At 37.0% G+C, this 19790-nt stretch overlaps 1 protein-coding gene across 1 annotated transcript; it reads right to left on the reverse strand.

Moving 5' to 3' along the window:
- Window positions 1-1526: 1526 nt before the first annotated feature.
- Window positions 1527-12546, reverse strand: LOC110106762 (E3 ubiquitin ligase PQT3-like). Its single transcript, XM_028699639.1, has 17 exons — window positions 12235-12546; window positions 11465-11993; window positions 11144-11352; window positions 10748-10847; window positions 10459-10540; window positions 10110-10276; window positions 9864-9943; window positions 7979-8044; window positions 7738-7894; window positions 7503-7651; window positions 6827-6991; window positions 6448-6747; window positions 6328-6369; window positions 5986-6244; window positions 4688-4825; window positions 3388-3475; window positions 1527-2308 (listed from the first exon to the last, which is right to left on the reverse strand). The coding sequence occupies exons 3-17, from the start codon at window positions 11307-11309 to the stop codon at window positions 1766-1768; spliced, it is 2502 nt and encodes an 833-aa protein (XP_028555472.1). The 5' UTR covers window positions 11310-11352; window positions 11465-11993; window positions 12235-12546; the 3' UTR covers window positions 1527-1765.
- Window positions 12547-19790: the final 7244 nt, after the last annotated feature.

Consider the following 19790-nt stretch of genomic DNA (forward strand, 5'->3'; position numbering starts at 1 on the left):
ACCACTATTAGAAGGGGCTTTTTATTCCACTTATTCCACAACAACAACAATAAATTTAAAATTTTAATATATAGGGTCGACTACATGAATCATTTTTCTCCATTGTGTCCTATTAAGGAGATTGAGATGGTTGGACGCCTTAAGGTTTCATGCCACAGTATAGGATTCGTTTGGGACAGCTTTTTAACTGCTTAAATTAACTTTTCAGTATTAAAAAGCTGTTTTAAGAAGCAGTAAGATAGCCGATCCAATCGAAGCCAGGAGAAAGTAGAGCATTTACCCCACAATTCATATCTCTAGTATGCTTTGTAATACACACAAATTTGCATTTGAAATTTGAGGGGAGTAATGATCACTTGCTGGCAGCAAAGGAGTATTTCTGTCTTTGTTGAGGAGAGGTATTCAGTGAAAACTTGAAAAAAAAAAAAAACAGAGTAATTCTTCTGTCTATTTGATGCTTCCCTATTTCCTCTAAAGAAAGATTACATATTTCTCTCAGGCCATATATAATCTGTAGCTAAAATAGGATGAAGCCTGGTTCAGCATTTAGCAGAAATCAATGGTAAAGAGAAATTGACAGAGCCAGCCCAAATTTTTGGGGCAATGGCTGATTTTGATCTTGGTGTTTTTACTGTGAGGTGGCGGTTGTGGTGATTATGTGCAGTGCTATTTTCTTCTATCTGTTTTTCCTTCAGCTCTAGCTGCCAATTAAGAGTGACAGAGAACCCAAATCTTTGGCCAAGTTGAATTGTGATGGTAGACAAAATTAAAATTTTTTTTGGGACAGTTTTCTCATTATTTTCTATGGCATTTTTCTCAATATAAAATTTCTCAAAAACAACAAAAAAGCAATTTGTTCCCTTCATTTTAAACAATTTACTTATTGCTTTCTAAAACAGCTTTTTAATACAAAAAATTAGTTAAAAATTTACGTTAAAAAATAATAAAAAAATCGTACCGAGCTTAAAAATCGTACCAAACGAAGCTCGGGTCAACTCTTTGGTTTTACACTATGGCATGTGATATAAATATAATGCAAAAAAATTGCTGCAAAAGCAAAATCATGTGATAATGATATTACTAGTGATATAAAAATATAAACCCTTATAATATGTGGAGCAAATTAAATTTATTATTATTATTATAACATTTTTTTTAAATAGATGCTATATCCAATTTACAAAAAAGATATTTATAATTTTGCTTGTGCTCACTCATTGTAGGGTGTTATTTTTATTTTAATATAAATTAAAAAGGTTCATTGATTATTTATTAAATTATTATTTTATCATGCAAAGAAAAATTGAAAATAAGATGCAATTTAGGCCCCTATTAGTTATTAGAACATTTATATGTAAGTTCATTTCTCTCTATAAATTTTAAATGTTTAAAATTGCAATAAAAAGAATTTCCAAGTACTTTTCTATTATTAACATTTTTTAACTATTTTGAATTTTAATAATTAAAAAATCATAAATAACATGCCAATATTAATACTTTTAAATTCATGAAAAAAGAAAAAAACATTGCACAAAAAACAATTTCATAATTCAAACATTATTTTACAAGGGCTAATTAAAACTTGAAATATAATAAAAAAAAAGTCGCAAAGAGCTCTTCAATGATTCTCATTACAAGAGAAATTACAAAGCCACATTTCACACAGTTAAAAAAAACATGTAAATTTTGTAGCCTACAAGAAAACCTCCTTCGCAGACGCGGAGGTCATGCCGTCCGTCCGATCACTGACGTACGGCCTCGATGATCATCTACGCTTCACCTCGTTCACGCGGTGCTCGCGCTCCCTCAATACCCTAGGTGCTCGGGCGGCTTCTTCCTCCTCCGACTCCCGCCGCGAAGACGACGATCTCCGCTTGAAGTGCCGCTCCTCATCGCTCGACTCATAGTCGTATCCCCCTGCTCCGCCGCCGCCGCCGCCGCTCCTTCGGCTGGTCGATGAACTAATGTACACATTAACGAGCGGCCGCTCCCTTTCCCGCTCGCTGTGATCCTTCAAGCCGTTGGGCGGATCCGACGAGGTCTTCCTCCGCTTGCCGGTTGCCCGATCCGGATCGCCGGACTCCGCCGGAAAACTGATGCGAGAGAACACACTTCCCTTCTGCTTCCTTTCCGCCTTAGACGCGGCCGCGGCATCCCCGGCCGACTGCTCCCGGTCGGATGATTTTCGCTTCACGGGCGGTCGGGGAGGCTGAGGAGAAAGCCGAACCGCGTCGCGGGACGGACCGGCACTCCGGTCCACGTTTGGCTGCTTCTCTTTAACAGTTTCTAACACCTCTGACCTCAATCTCTGCAAACCAAAGTTTTAATAATTTATTAATTTATTTACGAGGCCGCAGCCTAACATTTTGTAATTACATTTTACATTTTATTTTTAAAAATTTATTTGCACAATCTGATTTCTAAATCCAGCCAGCCAGCCACCCGATCCAGATCAGATGGCTGTAATTGAAGGATTGTGTAGCCTGGCGATGCCCATGCCAGATGTATAATTTTAAATCTTATCTTCTTATCCGCATTATTAGACTTTTTTTTTGGCCACTTTCACATATTTTTATGCTAAAAAATTATCTTAAAAAGCAATAAAAAAATTTGTTCCAATCAAAGCCTAAGACTTCAATTTGAAATATTTTTTTTACTACTTAAAACATTTTTCTTTTTCCAAAGAAATTTTATAATAAAATTGTGATTTAAAAAATAATTAAAAATCCCAAACTAAGCCTATATCACATGCTTTTTGTTGGGCTTAATAATAATTTGACCCTCAATTTTTTTCCAAAAAACAATTGCCATTTTACATAATTGACCTTAAATTATATTTTTTTAGACATTCAATTGAAATTGTGACCCAACAAAATTTTTGTATCAAAATATCCACTATAAATTTTGATTAAATGAATTTCAAAATTATAAATTTATTTTTAAGATGAATATAAACACTAATTAAAATTAATAATACCACCCATCTTAAAATAAATTTAATAATTTTAAAACCCATTCTAATGAGGATATAATGAGCCATTCTTTCCAAAACAATTTAAATAAAAAATAAAAAAACAAACAAAAAAAAGATGCCTTAGAAACAATACAAAGGCATCAAAATGGCAAGCAAAAGCCCACAAGTGCAGCCACATAACATAATCTGTTGAGCTTAAGAACCATTACACAGAAACTCAAAAACAAAAAAGAAAAAGAAAGTGAAAAAAATCGACGTATATCAGCAGCAGAACGGCCTAAAATCTGCAAGGCCGAGTAAAAGATAAAAAGGGCCCTCCATTTTGCTCCCTTCAAACATGAGAAAGCAGGAAGAAGCATACAAGAAGAAGAAAATGAGCAAATCAATGATATTATACTAATAGAGAGACATACAGGCTTAGCCTTCTTCAGTGAAGCAGCATCAACACTGCTATTGGTCTCCTTTCCCGGCGGCACTCTCTCTCTTTCCCTGGCGAACTCTCTGCACACAGGAGCAGCAGCATACAAAGAATGAACAACTTTGCTACCATTAAAGAAACAAAAAAAAACTTTTTTATTGCTTTCTAAAATAACTAAAAAGCAGTATGAAAGCCGTCCCAAACGAAGCCTTCACAATAACATATGTCCTCACAATGATGAACAGTGAGAATAGCACTTACTACATGATACAGTGTAGTAAACATTATCCATCCAAGGAGTTGTTTCATACAATATGATATTAGTATTTATCGATGTATATTTAAGGTTATAAAAAAAAAAATTGATAGAAACAACTAATTTTTTTTAAAAATGATTGAAATTTAGGATCTATTTGGGACAGTTTTTAGATTGTTTTATTTTTCATACAACAATTATAATTTTATTTGACTGTTGCTTTCAGGTTGTCTTGTCGTAATTTTTCAAATATTTCTATAGTGAAAATCTATTTTATGCAATCATAATAAAGAAGTTGTTTTCTCCGCATCAATTTTATAGAAAGCTGCAACCGTCCTAAACAAACCATTAAAGATAACACTCATGAATATTTCAAGATCTGATATAGAATAGGACAACCAATACTATTTAGAAATTTTAAGAGTTTAAAAAGATTGTCATCAGCAAGTGGACTCCCATGGCATGAAAATTTACTTCTAAGAATATGACAACAAGCAACATTTAAAATGATAATGAATATGACTATAAACAATATTTAAAATGATCATCATCAAGCCTTTATCCCACTACGTGGGATCAGCTACATGAATCCTTTCTCTCTATTGTGTCATGTTAAAAGTCAAATTTTCATTTAAATCTAATAAAAAAAAAAGATCATTTCTAATATTTTCCAATATTTAAAATGATATATCCAAAAAATATATTTTCTGGCAAATAGCATTAATCCAATCAATAAGATCTTTGATGGAAGAAGCTAAACAAAGGAACATGTTTTAAAAGTTGATTAACTTAGGACAAGTATAAAAAATATTAAATAAATATCATACAAAATTTCCAGTGAAGGTGATATTTACTAACACTATTGACGAATAATATGCTAGAGGATAAAGCAATATGTAAGTGTGATGGCTTGAAAGAAATTAAAATTAAAGTTCTATACCATCAAAACTATAAAGAAACAGTTCAATAAATTGCAAAGTAATATAAATATATGGCATCAACGAAATGCTGTTAAGAGAACATTACACGGCAGACACACCTTTCACCTTGTCTCTCCGCGCGATCCATTTCACGCTTTCTCCTCATCTCAGCTTTCCTAGCTTCGAACTCCTCTCGGTTCATAAATGGAGGTCCTTGATTCATGCCAAATCCATTCATCCCCAGCTCAGCAAGATCCCTAAAAATATTGATAATCATAAAGCTACTCTTCCAACTACAGCTTTCTTTTAATTTTTTACTAGAAAGCCGCTTTAAAAAGCAGTAATAAAGCCGTCCCAAATGAAGTCTAAGCCAGCACAAACAAAGGAGGAAACCAAATTAAAAGCAATGCATCCAACTAATACAGAAAAGTGCATATATTCAAACTTCAATTCATTTCCAATGAAATGAAGGCACACAAACTTCAGGCTAGTTTGGCACCATAGACTTTTTCCTTCCTGTTTTTTGGTTTATTTTTAGGAGGAAAGGTTTCGCTGAAACTTGTGTTTTTGGCAAAAATCCCTTGAAAAAAAGTACAAAAAAATCAACAGACTTATTTCCTTAAATCAGCAATATTTTTAATAAATCAACTCCATATTAACACAAGGTATTCTAACTAAAAAACACGAATCAATAAATAATAGCTTTTTTAAATACAAATAAAAAAATATTTGATGAAATTTTATTAAACAAGGTATAGCAAAAAATTGGCAAGAAACAAACTTTTAACTCAAATAATTAAATTAATACAAAGTATAAGCAATTAACAATATTATTGAAATTAATATATTTTTTATACTACAACAGCACCATCAAGCCTTTGTCCCACTACGTGGGGTCAACTACATGAATCTTTTTTCTCCGTTGTGTCCTGTTAAAAGTCAAAATCTCGTTTAAATCTAATAAAGAAAGATCATTTCTAATATTTTCTAACCAAGTCCTTTTAGGTCTAACTATACCTTTCTTAATATAAATCAAATCTAATACCTTTATTTTCCCAATCGGGTCATCGGGAGACCGCCGTTTTATGTGACCAAACCATCTAAGACAACTCTCTCTAATCTTAATGACAAAACAAAAAACTTGACTTTAAAATGCAGAAAAATAACTGTTCCTTTTTCTATTTATGCATCACACCAAAAGTGCTTCTTGTCTCAGTAAAATAGAAACAAATATCATTTGTGTTTCATTTTCTAAGAAACTAAAAAAAAGAGATACAACAACACAAAATCAAAATAAAACCAAAGAAATATAAGAGGAAATCAAACATGACCTTCAATATATTAATGTTTTCGCTTGAACTCAATGAGTTTTATCACATCCAAAAAAAAATTTTGTGAAGAACAGCATTGAAAATACCTCTGAGGAAAACCAGGCATCATGTAGCCTTGCGCGGCATATGGATCAGGTGGTAAGATTCCCCCAAAAGGAACATCAAAAGGACTAGGTGTATAACCCATGAATGGCATAGGAGCAGCTAAAGAAGGTATGAATCCATCAATTCCAATTGGCATCCCATTACCCCAATAAGGATTGTAAGCTGATGGACCCACAGGCATCCCAGCGAAGCTCTCCATCCCAAAATCTTGTTGAAAATTCCTCCATTGCATGTCAGAACCTAAACACAAATACGTTACAAAATATAACACAATTACAATAAACGAAAATATATAAAAACAAGATCTTGGATTATGAACTAACCAGTAGCAGCAATTCGAGTTTTCTTCTTCTTCTTCTTCTTTCCTGCGAGTTATAATAGGAAAATTAAAAACATGGACAATTACCAAAAAGATCAGAATGGAAGAAAATCACCCAACCCACCTAGATCGCCCAGAGGCAACTTTTCCTGAGCCTCTTCTGGAATTGGAGTTGCTTCTGCATATACTGCCTCTTTTACATTCGTTAAATCCGGTGCTGCTTCAGCTTGATCCATGGATTTCTCTGACTTCTTATCCAGAAAAAGTGGTGTAAAATTATCAGCCTTCGGTTCACTTGCACCCTCACCTTCCTTGATATATGCAGTATTGTCTGCTGGAGGAGGCCGCTTGGGTTCGCCCTTCGAGGTACTAGAAAGAGTAGGTGATGGAACTCTGGATTGTACAGGGCGAGCAGATTCCATATCTAAAGAGCGAAAGAATTAACCTAATGGAAATTCAAAAGCAGCCAAGTTAAATAGAAAGTAAGTATATGCATCGATTACCTTGCACCTGTACCAAGCTTCCAGCATTCTCTGTGCTGCTTGTAGTTGTCTCCAATATACGGCTGATAGTCTCTCTTAGTGTTTTATTTGGAAGGAGGTCATCAGCTAATATATTTGTTGCCCCGCAGACGCACTTTGAGTTGCTTATTATGTAGTCACGGATACCTGAGTGAAGATATCAGAGCAGTTTACAATTGAAAATTTCAAAACCATAATCTTGTAGTGTCAAAAGCAAAAAAGATAAAATGGATAGAGGTCAGCATGTTTCATAATACCAATTTTACTCATAAGCTGAACATGTTTCTTAATTGCATATTAGAATCGAGATAAAAATGTCAACAAAAGGCTACATGGAAATGAAAAAAAAAAAAAACACAGATTTAGGCTTCGTTTGGGATGGCTTTCTTTCTGCTTCTAATGCAAAATTTCTAATATCAAAATTTTTAATTTCTGTACTAGAAAGCTGCTTTAAGAAACATAAAGAAAATTATTCGAAACAAAGCCTAATTTTTTTCTTAAATATGAAGTAAACAACCAAAATAGAAATTAAAATCAGTTGAAGGGTGCTATTTCAAATTCATTCCACAGCCAGAAATATCTACACAAGTTGCAGAGGGCAAAAGCTCTTTGTCTAGTGTAAAAAAGATGAGCACAATCCCAGAAGTTCAATTCTTACACTTATCACAGAAACTCTTGAAACAACATCTGCTGGTTAATACAGCATCCTTCATTACTTCCTTACACAATGGGCAGCGCAATTCAGGTGGAAGATCAGTAATAGATCGAGTAGAAGGTAACCCCTCAATTTCTTTCTCAAATGCAGCTCTATAATAGAAAACAAAATAATAATAATAAAATGGCTGATGAGATCTCTAATAGAAAATATTAATAGTTGCGCAAATGTAGCTCACTCATTTGGCTTCAAGACAGCAACTGCGCCGCTTGGCAGTGCATAAGACCCATCTGGAGTTGCCATTAACATAGATCTTGGAATCCCAGTAGGCGGCTTCACCCTTTTAATGTCATAATTAGGGTCACCATTTGTGGGGCAATGCTGGATAAAATGACCTGAACAAAAAACCAAAATACATATATAAAACTTCAGTCGATATTAAAGGGAAAGCTAAAAAGAAAATCCTCGCATAAGAATACCAGGAACTTTGCATCTATGGCAGATGTAACCAGGAGGAGGCGTCTTCTTCTCCATGATGCCTCGAGCTTCATTTGTTTAAACCACAGAGGATCAGTCAAGAACATAAATTCAAAACTTCGATGACAGAAGTCAAAATACTTATATAAAAGTAACTGTCAACATGCCAAGCTGACTAGCCTTCGTTTTTAAACAATAAAATCTCAAAGCGCCTATTTATGCCAGCCAAAGGAAAGATATGCAAAGAAAAAACACCCACAAAATCAGGTAAAATTATCTCCATTGAGGAACTTGAAAACTTTGATAATGTTGATATCACAACCAACCTCATTCCCTTATCATTTCTCCCTCCAGCAAGACAACTAAAAAAACTACTTCAAAGTTCCAAGATGCATCTTACATAAATCTCTCGTAAGAAACCATGCCATAGTAAATAACTTTTATGGAACAAGAAAACCAAGGAAAGGCTAAGTTAATTACAAAGCTGAGCAAATAACTAATATGGAGACAAATGAGACAGTATGGGAGAGTCTAATTGTGCATGTGAAACTAGCTACATCTCACAAGATCCAACATTGATGTACAAAGAACAAAAATTACAGCTAGAGGGAATTACAATGCCAAGTAAGTAGATGAAAAGCTTCACATAAAATGGGTCAGAGGGAAGGTAGCAGGCAAGCTTTTCAGTTTTTCTCTAAAGCCCAACATTTGCCTTGAGAAAGTGAAAGGTTAAAAGTGATAAAAATCAATAGAATCAGTATGTAGTTTGATGTGGAGATTGATGAACAAAGAGCTTCAGAAATTGCCCAATTTTATTTAGTCCTCTTCATTATTTGGGGGAAAAATGAGATGGCAAAATAAAAGAAAGTGGCTGTTTGGCAACAGGATTTATGTCCGATTTGAGCAGAATTTACGCTAAATCCTGCCAAATAGGATTTATGGCGCCGTTGGAAGTTACGGCAGAATAAATCCTCCGTCTCATCATTTTCTAGATAAATCTCAGATTTACTAAATCTAGCAGTTCGGCAGACTTAAGATTACAGGGGGTGGGAGAGGGGGAGAGCGGACAACGGAACCTGGCTTCCAACATCAAGTTACAAATAACCGCCTTAAATCCAATTACATTGTCGAACAACTCCAGAGAATTTAACAGGATTTAACCCTTACATAACCAAACAGTTTTCAGGATTTAGCTTTAGCTGGACTTACTAAATCCGGATTTACAGGATTTAGTAAATCCTATTCAAGTTAAATCCTACTTGTGGCCAAACAAACCCAAATAATGAAATGTGAACTTCTTCCATTGGTTTCAAATCCATACACCAAATCTTTTTATTCATGTACTTTTCTCTCCCTCCATCCATGATAATTCATGCTTAAATTTTCAGCATTTCTCTCATGGTATACGGAAGGAAATACTAAATATTTTCTTTTTCGAATTTCATGCAAAGTGAAGTACTAGTAAAGAAGCAACATGAAATAACCTCCACTCCTAAAAAATATTTGAAAAGTATAAATAAAGCAGATGGAGAGGAGGATCAAACATAAATGAAGTTTATGCTTCAAGCTTAAAAAAAGCTTGAAAATGAAGTAATATAGTTACAAATGTTCCAAATTAGCACATTTTCCTGATAAATGTGCCTTCCAAAAGACAATAACAAGTCATTTAAGAATAAGGCTTCAAGAAGTAATTGCAGAACACACAGAGCTTAACCAAAATTCTCTTCTAATATATTCCTTTAAGCCTAAATAGAGCACCAAGCACCTAAACAGTAATGTTGAGCCATTTCTACAAAAATAAACAAAAAATTTTGCTAGAGGGTTCGTCATGAACTAATAACTAACATTTAGAATAAAAAAGGAGTAAATATAAGATCAATTAAATACCAAAACCACGGCCAGCCATCATCCTTCCACCCATTCCCCTACCAAATCCTCTGCCAGCACCATATGAATCATGCCCTTGGCTGTAAAAGTCATTTGACACTATAAGATCACAGCATATTTCATGAAGAGCTAGCATATACACAAAACAAAAGGATAAAATTAAACTTCATATTCTATAGAGCATCACCGTGGCGCAATAAACCAGGCAACTGCAAAATCAGGAGAATTAAATAAGAGATATCTCACCGATTCCAATCAAGTGCAGGTGTATCAACTAAAGCTTTAATCTTGCTCTCTTCATCAACTTTGTTCACAGGAGAAACATCAACAATTGGAGCATTTGACTGAGCAGGATGAGCTTCAGGAACACTATACAAGTCATTCCCAAACTCATCCCATTCAGATTCATCGGGCTGCAAAATTGCAACCATAATATATGTTACTTTCATTTTGATTTTAAACTAACACTGCGTGTGTTGTTTACCAGTTAACCAATCATTTCTGGTAAGGGTTTCATGAGGAATGTATAATTAAATTGTACTTGAAGATACAGGCATCTAAAATAACTAAGGCTAGTTCAAAATGATGGGCTTACATATTTCATTGTGGATGAATTGCCAGCCATGATGCTACTAGATGGTGGAATATCTTCTATTTTATCCTCTACAATTTTGGGCCTGCAGGTATACAGTTTAAAATCTGGTCACCAGAATGTTCTTTTCCTTGAATGTTGCCTAATGCTAATACTATCCAGGTTTACTTAAAGCAAAGCTCAGACCATTTAACAAGGTACACACCCTCGGTCTTAATAATTTGATTAGCCATTAAAAGAGTTAAAAAATATAAACTAATAAAAAACTGAGACTTGGGGTGCAAGACAGTACTCGTCTCTCTCGGTAACAATAGGGTTTCGAGGGCGCCCTGGTACACGGCGTATAAGTACCGATGTATTTTTAGGAATCATTGCTGCTTCATCTACATATTCTGAAAACGAAAGCGGAGGTCATAACATCCATAAAAAGTCCAATGAGAAAATAATGAAACCCATTCCCAGCTAAAATAAACATGACCAGAAAACATCAAATTACCATGACATATAAAAGCTTCCAAATTCCACAACCACACAACTAATCTGAAGTAAGTATACTATTTTCAGGTAGAAAATTTATCATATCATCATGTATAATTTGCCTAATCACGCCTCACTAAATTAATTATCCCCCCATATTGAATGTTTGAAAGAATGTATAAAATCCGCCAATGATTTTAAAAAAACCAACCTTCATTAGTCTGAGCATTTGAAACCATCAGATCAAAATCAGTACCCCTTCCCAAATGCTTAGATTCAAAAATTCTTTCTTTCAGATTTGCAACAGATATGAATTGTCCCTCAATGGGAATAGAATCATAATCTTTTGCACTTTTAAACTTGTAGTACACAGCCATATTCTTTTCAAGGAGGTTTCCCCTTGTATAAGAGCCAATTGATCTACCAAACAGGACAAAATTGCCTGAAAATTATTGTAAACCAAGCAAAAGGCCCAAAAAATAAAAAAAGGCCTAATATTGCGGAAGAACAATAAAAACAAAGACTCCAGTACAATATAATGTGATCTCCTTCTATGCTTTGGCTGTAGGCCACTAGCTATTCTTCGAATATCACAGCCAGAAAACACGAGGCTGGTAGTAGCTTCTTAATCAATCCCTTTCTCTAGAATAACTGAACTGAAGACAGAAACAAGGCAACCAGCAACAAAATCCACAAATCATGACAGCTTCGGGGAAGATAACCACAGCAACCGCCAGGAAGGGACCAGGTACCAAAAACCCCTCAGATTGAAGGTATATCTCCTTTGCAGACCGATCGAAAACGTTCGCAGCGTCAAAACACCCAGCACCTCCACGATGGGAAAACCCTGGTGCACCGATTCAACTGATCGCAGGATCTCTGGCACCGGGGGCTTCAAGAGTCCGCCATATGTGACAAATCAATATCCGAGCGAGTGCAACTCAGTCACTTCCGATTAAGATCCCCAAATTGACCACCGATAGATCAACCGGCACGGCACCGGAAGAAGAGCTGAAGAACCGAATCCACGAATTCCGCGTTGATGGCGAGACGACGAAGGGCTGTTTTGAGGAGAGAGAGATAGAGATAGGGTTAGGGGCTGTTTGGTATCGGATTTACATCGGGAATTAAGTCGGATTTACGCTAAATCCAGCCAAACCGTTTTTGTGCGCGCGTTAAATCCCGGCGATGGGTAAATCCCGGATTTAAGATTTACAACTTAAATCCCGGATTTACTAAATCCCTCAGTTCGGCGGATTTATGGGATTTGGCCGAAGAAGCGCGCGAAAGGGAGAAAATTACCTTCACAGCCAGCGAGCTCCGGTTGTTGCTTCCGATCAAAATGTCGTAAGTTCCGATCCGACGGGAAGGGAAAGTCGTCGAAGTAGCGAAGTCAGACAGCCACGAAGGAGCCGAAGAAGCGACGCGTGCAATCTCTACACCTCCTGCGAAGCACGAAGGCGAACAGCAACGACGAATGGAGAAGATGTAAGACAAGCCCTAGACGCCTCTAACTTATTGCCGATGAGCCCTTAGGGCTTTCTAGATAACCTTACGCTTCTGGATAAAAGCGAGAAGGTAAATGAGAACGAGTCGCAACCGGAGGAAAGCGCATAAGTGCGGTAATATGCCTCGGAGCTCCTTTTTGTAGCCCACCACATTTCACCGACTCCGTGTGGGGCTAGGTTACTTCATTTCATAAAAAATTTATATATTTTTTAATATAATTTAGCGGTGAGTTTCTTGTAAAAAAATAAGAAGAAAGAATTTTCACTGAACGCTCTGCTAGGGCTTCCTTTGGCGCCTCCTCCTTCCTGCGCTTCCTTCACCGCTCGCTGGGGAGGGCTTCTCCCTCCCCAATCTCCTCTGCATGGCTTCGACCTCCTACTCCACTGACTTTCCTCCACTCCTGGTTCCGGAGGACATGTTTTCTCTGCTCCTCTGGGTCTTAACTTCCTCTCCAATCTTACCAACAAAGATCCTATTGCTTCGGAGTTTTCTTTTTCTTTTGTTCCTCCTGCCACAAAGATCCCCTTTTCTGCTGGTGAGCTTCAGCTTGGGACGACATATTGGAGTCTATCGCTAGTTGGTTACTCTGTCGGTCCAAGGCCAACATATTTAAGCTTGTAGAATGTTGTTCAGAAAGCATGGAATCCCAAAGGTGTGATCGACTTGCTTTCTTTAAACGATGGTTTTTTTCTCTTCAAATTCTCGGCGCAGGAATATTATGACTCCGCCTGGACTGGCGGACCCTGGTTTTTTTTTCGGGAGACCTTTTATTTTGCAGCAATGGAATCCAAAGTTCATCCCTAAGCGCGATGAGTTCACCTCCATACCCATTTGGGTAAAGATTATAGACCTTCCACTGGCTGTTTGGAATCCTCAGGGCATTTCCAAAATTGCTAGTTTCATTGGTCATCCTTTAGCAGTCGATGCTTTAACTGCTCGAAAAACCCGTCTAACCTTTGCTAGGTTCTGCGTCTTGGTGACAAGCAAATCTACTTTTCCCGACGAAATACCTATCTCTTTAGACGGTGATGATGTCAATCTCAAAGTCATCTATGACTGGAAACCTAAGCCCTGTTCTGGATGTGGTTCACTTGTTCACCCCCCTAATCTCTGTCCCAAAAATCCTCAACCGAAAACGCTGATCCCTTTCCAATCCGGAGCCAGAAGCAAAAGCAGGCCCAGAGGTAGGCCTCCACTCCCTCCCTCCTCTTCTCCTGCTATCCTTCCCAGTCCTTTGTCTACCACTCCTACTCTCCCTCAAAATGCTGTCGGTCCCCCTCCTAAAGCCACTTCTGAGCCAGAGGAAGATAAGCCGCAAAGCAACCCTCCCTAACCTGACCCAATACCAAATTTAAACCTTCCCTCCTTTGTTGCCCCTGAAGATCCTTCCTCTTCTCTTACTAAGGGTCATCCTTCCCTCTTGATCTCTAATGATCAAGGTGATGAGGAATTCGTCTCTATCCCGACCTCTCCAAAAAATAATCGCAAAACGACCCCCTCTCCGTGGATCAAGCCCACTGGGAATCTCTCTACCTCACCAAATAAATTTGATCCCCTCCTGTTAGATGACTTAACTGAATCTACTGAAGACTCAGAACAAACTTCTAGCAACATTATTCCACTTTCAGATGAACCTCCTGATCCTAAACTGCTCAGCAAAAAGCAACAAGTCAAAAACCCCAAGACCAAAAGCGCTAAGAAGGCGCAAAAACCACTAAGTCAAAATGAACCTCCCTGCCATTGGTTGCTGGAATGTCCGTGGTTTCAACAGCCCTGAAAAAGTCACTGCTTGCAAAAAATTAATTTCCTCTCACCATCTCTATTTCCTCTGCATTCTGGAAGCAAAAATTCAACATCATCTTCTCTTTGATGACTGGTTCTGCAATTCTCACTAGGTTTTTAATCTGGAAGCTAGCTGCAATAATTTTGACAATTCTGGTACGGGTCGTATTTGGCTGAAATGGAACCCTGCCGTTGTCACTTTTCAAATGTCTCAACACTCCACTTAGCTCATCCATGGTATCGTGTCTACCCCTCAGTCTGCTTCTTTTGCGTTAACTACGGTTTATGCTGCCAACTCTTTGGCATATAGGATTTCTCTTTAGAAAGATCTGGCTCAAATTGCGGAGGGGTTGGATTGCCCTTGGGTCATTATGGGTGATTTTAATTGTTTTAAATATTTGAAAGAAAAACAAGGTGGTGTCATCCCTCACCACAGCCAAATGAATGAATTAAATTCCTGGTTATTTGATTCTGAAACTTTTGAACTTTCATCTGCTGGTTTGAATTTCACCTGGTTTAACCAAAGAGTTGATGACCCTATCCACATCAAGTTGGATAGGATGATTGTTAACTATGATTGGCTTGATAAATTCCCTATTTCCTATTATAAAGTCGAACCTCCTGGTTGCTCTGACCACTCTCCCCTTATTCTCTGCTCAGGTAACCTGGATAAGCCTGCTGGAAGATTCTTATTTAAGAACTACTTGATCCATATGGAGGGGTATTGGGATTGTGTTTTATCTGCTTTCTCTACCCACACTTCTGCTAGTCCTATTGCCAATCTCTATCTGAAGCTAAATACTTTGAAGAAATGTTTAAAGAAAAGAAATTGGTCTTCTGCCAATTTCTTACAGGATAAGGTTATGTTGTTGGAGCACAATCAAAGTAGATGTCTAGGGGTTTTGCAAAGGGATCCTCTTAATCCTGAACTTAATGCTACTCTTAAAGAAATCAACTCCTCTCTGGGTTTTTTTCAGAAGGCTTAGACCAATTGGATAATGTAAAGGGGGAAAGCCAAGTGGCTATCTAATGGTGAGGATGACTTGGGTTTTTTATATGCAAGGATTAAAGCGATAGGAAACTCAAACTGTATCAAAGTTATTTCTACTTCTGAAGGGGTGTTTTCCTCTCCCACTGATATTGCCCATGCTACTGTTACCCATTTTAAAGGGATTTTTAATGCCACTCCTCCCCTTTAGAATGTTGAGATCACCTTTCCTAAAGGCTCTGTTATTCCACAAGACCAACAATCCATTCTTATTAACCAGGTGACAAATCAGGAGATCAAATATATTATTTTTGCGGGCTCCAAAGCCTCTTCCCCTGGGCCCGATGGTTATACTTATGAATTTTATAAATCTTCTTGGAGCATCACGGGGCACTATGTCTGTCAAGCTGTTAAATTTTTTTTTGAAACTGGGTCTCTCCCTAACTCTGTTAAAGCCACGACAATTGTTCTTATTCCCAAGACACCCCACGCCTCTCATATCAATGAGTTTAGACCCATCTCCCTCTGCAATACCTTTTACAAAATCATTGCTAAAATTTTGGCGAATAGGATGAAACCTTTTATGCCCAATATCATTCATAACAGCCAGTCTGGGTTCATTAAGAATCGGTTAGCCACTGATAACATTATTTTAGCAATGGAAATTTTGAGAGATTTCAAGAATATCTCTGGGAAAGATTACTTCTGTGCTAAGTTGGATATCATAAAAGCTTTTGATTGCATTTCTAGAGATTTTATCATTTCTAGAATGCACGAGAAAGGCTTTCCTCCAAAGTTTATTTCGTGGATCAAAGGTTGTATTTATGATGTGTCTTTTTCTGTTTGCATTAACAGTGCTTTACAAGGTTATTTCAAATCCACTTCGGGTTTAAGACAGGGGTGCCCCCTCTCCCCCTTTCTGTTTGCCATTGCTATGGATGCTTTCTCATGTTATCTGGATGGTAATAATTTCGGTGGTTTTCCTTGTGGTAACACCTATTTTAATCACCTATTATACGCCGATGATGTGCTGTCTTTTGGGCCAGCCACGGTTCATAATGCTCAAGTCTTGAATCAAACCCTCTCCGACTTTGCTGATTCCTCGGGCCTTCAAATTATCAGAGATAAATCCTCTATTATATTTTCTAGGGTAACCCAGTCCACTTCTGAAATTGTAAACCTTCTACATTTCTCCCAAGCTGTTCATGCTTTCAAATACCATGGGTTACCTGTCTCCACTAAAAAGCTTTCTATTTCTCACTTCTAACCACTACTGGGTAAAATTAGTACTCTACTTGCTGGTTGGAAAGTTAAATTTCTGTCTTTTGCAGGTAGGATTCAATACTTGAAATTTACTATTGCCAACACGATTGCGTATTGGATTCGAGGAGCTATAATACCTAAAGCTGGTTGTAAAATCATTGATAGAATGTGTGCTAGATTCTTATACCATGGATCCATTACTGAGAAGAAACTTCACCTGATCTCTTAGAGAAAAACCTCCTTGCCTTACTGCTTGGGGGGTCTTGGCATTCCTGACATTAAATCCATGTATTTTGGGTTTGCTAGCACTTTCATGTGGAGATTCTACTATTTTAACACTCCTCTTAATAGCTGGTACAAGTTGAAATTTGAATATCTTTTTAAACCTATTAACTCTAAAGCCTCTCACTACTGGAAACTTATATGCTCTACTGCCCATACGATTAAGAATTCTCTGGATTTCCATGTTACCGATATGGACTGCTTCCTGTCTCTCCTCTGGAATCCTTGGGTGAAAGGGCACTCTTTGGCTGATCTTAACCTGCACTGTTTACCGAATAACAGGGTGGTTAGCAATTTGATTGCTAATGGCACCTGGGATTTGAGAAATGCTCCTGTTCAGTTGCAACAGGTTTTAAAGGCTATTCCTATACAGGTGGGAGGCAATGTGATTTCCTGGACTGGGAAAGGGGTTCCTAGTTTCAATACATTCAAAAGGAAGTTTTTTGAGGACATTTTTAAAGTTCCATGGTATAAATATATCTGGCATAAACATTTTTCCATTCGTTACTCTTCTTACACTTGGTTAGCTATCAATGAGGGGCTTAAAACAGCGGATGTTTTAGCTGCTAGAAGGATTCATATTAACTCTATATGTTACTTTTGTCAAATTGAAGATGAATCCATCTCTCATCTGTTTTTTCAATGCCCGTTCTCTTTCTGTGTCTTACAATCCTTGATTCCTGAAGTGAGAAGTTTCCTTTTAAGGCCTAATATCATGCAACTGTTTGAATATTTTGAGGATTATCATGGTTTTGAAGGTGCTGAGCGCAATTTCTGCTACCTCTCTATTTGCTGTATGGTTTATTTTCTGTGGAGAGAGAAGAATGATAGGAGATATGGTGGCATTCATTGCACTGTTTTTGCCCTCAGCCATAAAATTTCCATGGCCATTTCTGCAAAAGTTTCCAAATGGAAACATTTTGATAGCTTACATATCTCATTTCCAAACTATTTTTCTAGGAGATTTTACCATCAGGCAGAGAATTTTTGATGTCCCAAGGCAATGATGATTTGGTACACTTCCCTGGATGGCCTTCGTTTGTCTCAGATGCTGCTTCTTCCCTTCTAGCTGTTGATCATGGGTCTGTCTGGTACTTCGTCGGCAACCGGGAAGACTTTTCGGGTTGGCTTTGGTGTTGAACATTATGTTCAGCTGGTTTTTTAGATTTCCTGTACCAATTTTCTGATTCTGAGCCTTCTAGGGACATTTTGTTTCTTTGCCTTTGGTTGTTCTGTTACTTTTTCATTGTATTCAAGATGCTTTGTAGCTAGTTTTCCTTCTTGTGATCATTTGGCTTAATATACGGGCTAAGCCCCAAAATATCCCAAAAAAAAAAAGTTTCTTGTAAATTAATATAAAATTTTAAATATTATATATATAATGATATGTGCAAATAATTTAAAATTTAATTGCATTAATTTTGAACTTTTAGATATTTATATATCATCAAAAAATTATCTTAATAGGGCATGAATCTCGATGCAAAATCAAGTTAGTAACTTCCAAAATAAAATTCGCGGCCATCTAAACTCCGATTTCAGCAAGCTTACAGTCGAACTGAATGTTTCGAAAATACGAACCCAACGACGCCAAATTCAACCCAATACGGCTCAAATAGGTCCAAATCAAAAACCTGAAGCTCGTTTGGAAGGTTAAAATCATAATTCAGATTACCAAACGTGACATGCTTATATTCGAATTGAATGGCTCGATGAGACAAATCAAACAAGCCCAATATGGTCAAATTCTGATATCATTAAGACATTTAAATGCTCAATAAATGCCCCCACAATCAAGGGATTCAACATCGGTAGTCCATTCAAACCACTCATAATTTACCCTTAATATTCCTCATATTTGCTGGTCATGCCACTATCATAAAACTATAAATATACCTCATTTATCATGGAAGGGGGGACTAAAACAAGAAGAGAAGGAAGAGAGTTCTCTTGCCACCAAAGTCCTCCTCGACCACCGTCGAACTTCAACCCAGCCACTAACTAACGCCGGATTTCTACCCGCCACCGACTAATGCTAGATTTCTGCCTGGCCATTGACTGACACCGAATTTCTCCCAGCCACTAACTAACATTGAATTTTTGCCTGGCCACCGTTTGACGTCGGATTTTTGTCCGGTCACCGACTAACGTCAAATATCTGTCCGGTCATCTACTGACATCGAACTTCTGTCCGGCCACTAACTGACACTAGACTTACACTCGGCCACCGACTTACTTTGGACTTCTGTCGACTACGATCTTTTCAACCTCTATCACCTGCCGACTATAGTCCTTTCAACCTCCAGCTTCTGACATTGGTCTTTCCGACTTCCTTCACTAAACAACAATCCTTCCAAGCATCATCACCCGAATACGGCCCTTTAGACCTCCGTAGCTAGTCGACTATGTTCCTGCCGACCAAACGAACATATCAATCCTGATTCATCCAATTTCCACCATGTAATGCATAATGCATAATGTATGATCTATATTTTTTACTTCAAGCCAATGTTTCCCTTCAATGAAGGGCCTCATTTGTAATCAACTACAAACACTAGTGAATTTATTCAAACTGGGCTAAACCCCGTGATTTTTTCTTTTTTTAGGATTTTTCATGTAAAGATAATAGTGTCTCTTATGAACGCTACTCCCTCTCTTTTATATGATTGTGTGCTAGATCTTCGTACAAAATTAAGACATTAAACTTTATATTTCTCTATTGCTACAAATGTTACATGATTCAACAAATATATATTAAGATTAGTGTAATATGTAGATGATTAATATTACATAAATTTTATATTATTTTTAAGAGCACTAAGTTATAATTAGGCTTCATTTGGGATGACTTTTTTACAATTTTTTTAAAGCTACTTTTTTATATAAAATTTTAAAATTTAATATTATAAAGTTGTCTTAGAAGCAGTATAATCTATTTTTATACTAATTATACTGTCAAAAGTTTTATTCATTTCTAACACATACCACAATAGTGGCATCAATTTACTAGCAATAATTGAAAAATATTTAAATT

The sequence above is a fragment of the Dendrobium catenatum genome, unplaced genomic scaffold (genome assembly GCF_001605985.2).
Source record: "Dendrobium catenatum unplaced genomic scaffold, ASM160598v2 fragScaff_scaffold_1348, whole genome shotgun sequence".
Classification (NCBI taxonomy): domain Eukaryota; kingdom Viridiplantae; phylum Streptophyta; class Magnoliopsida; order Asparagales; family Orchidaceae; genus Dendrobium; species Dendrobium catenatum.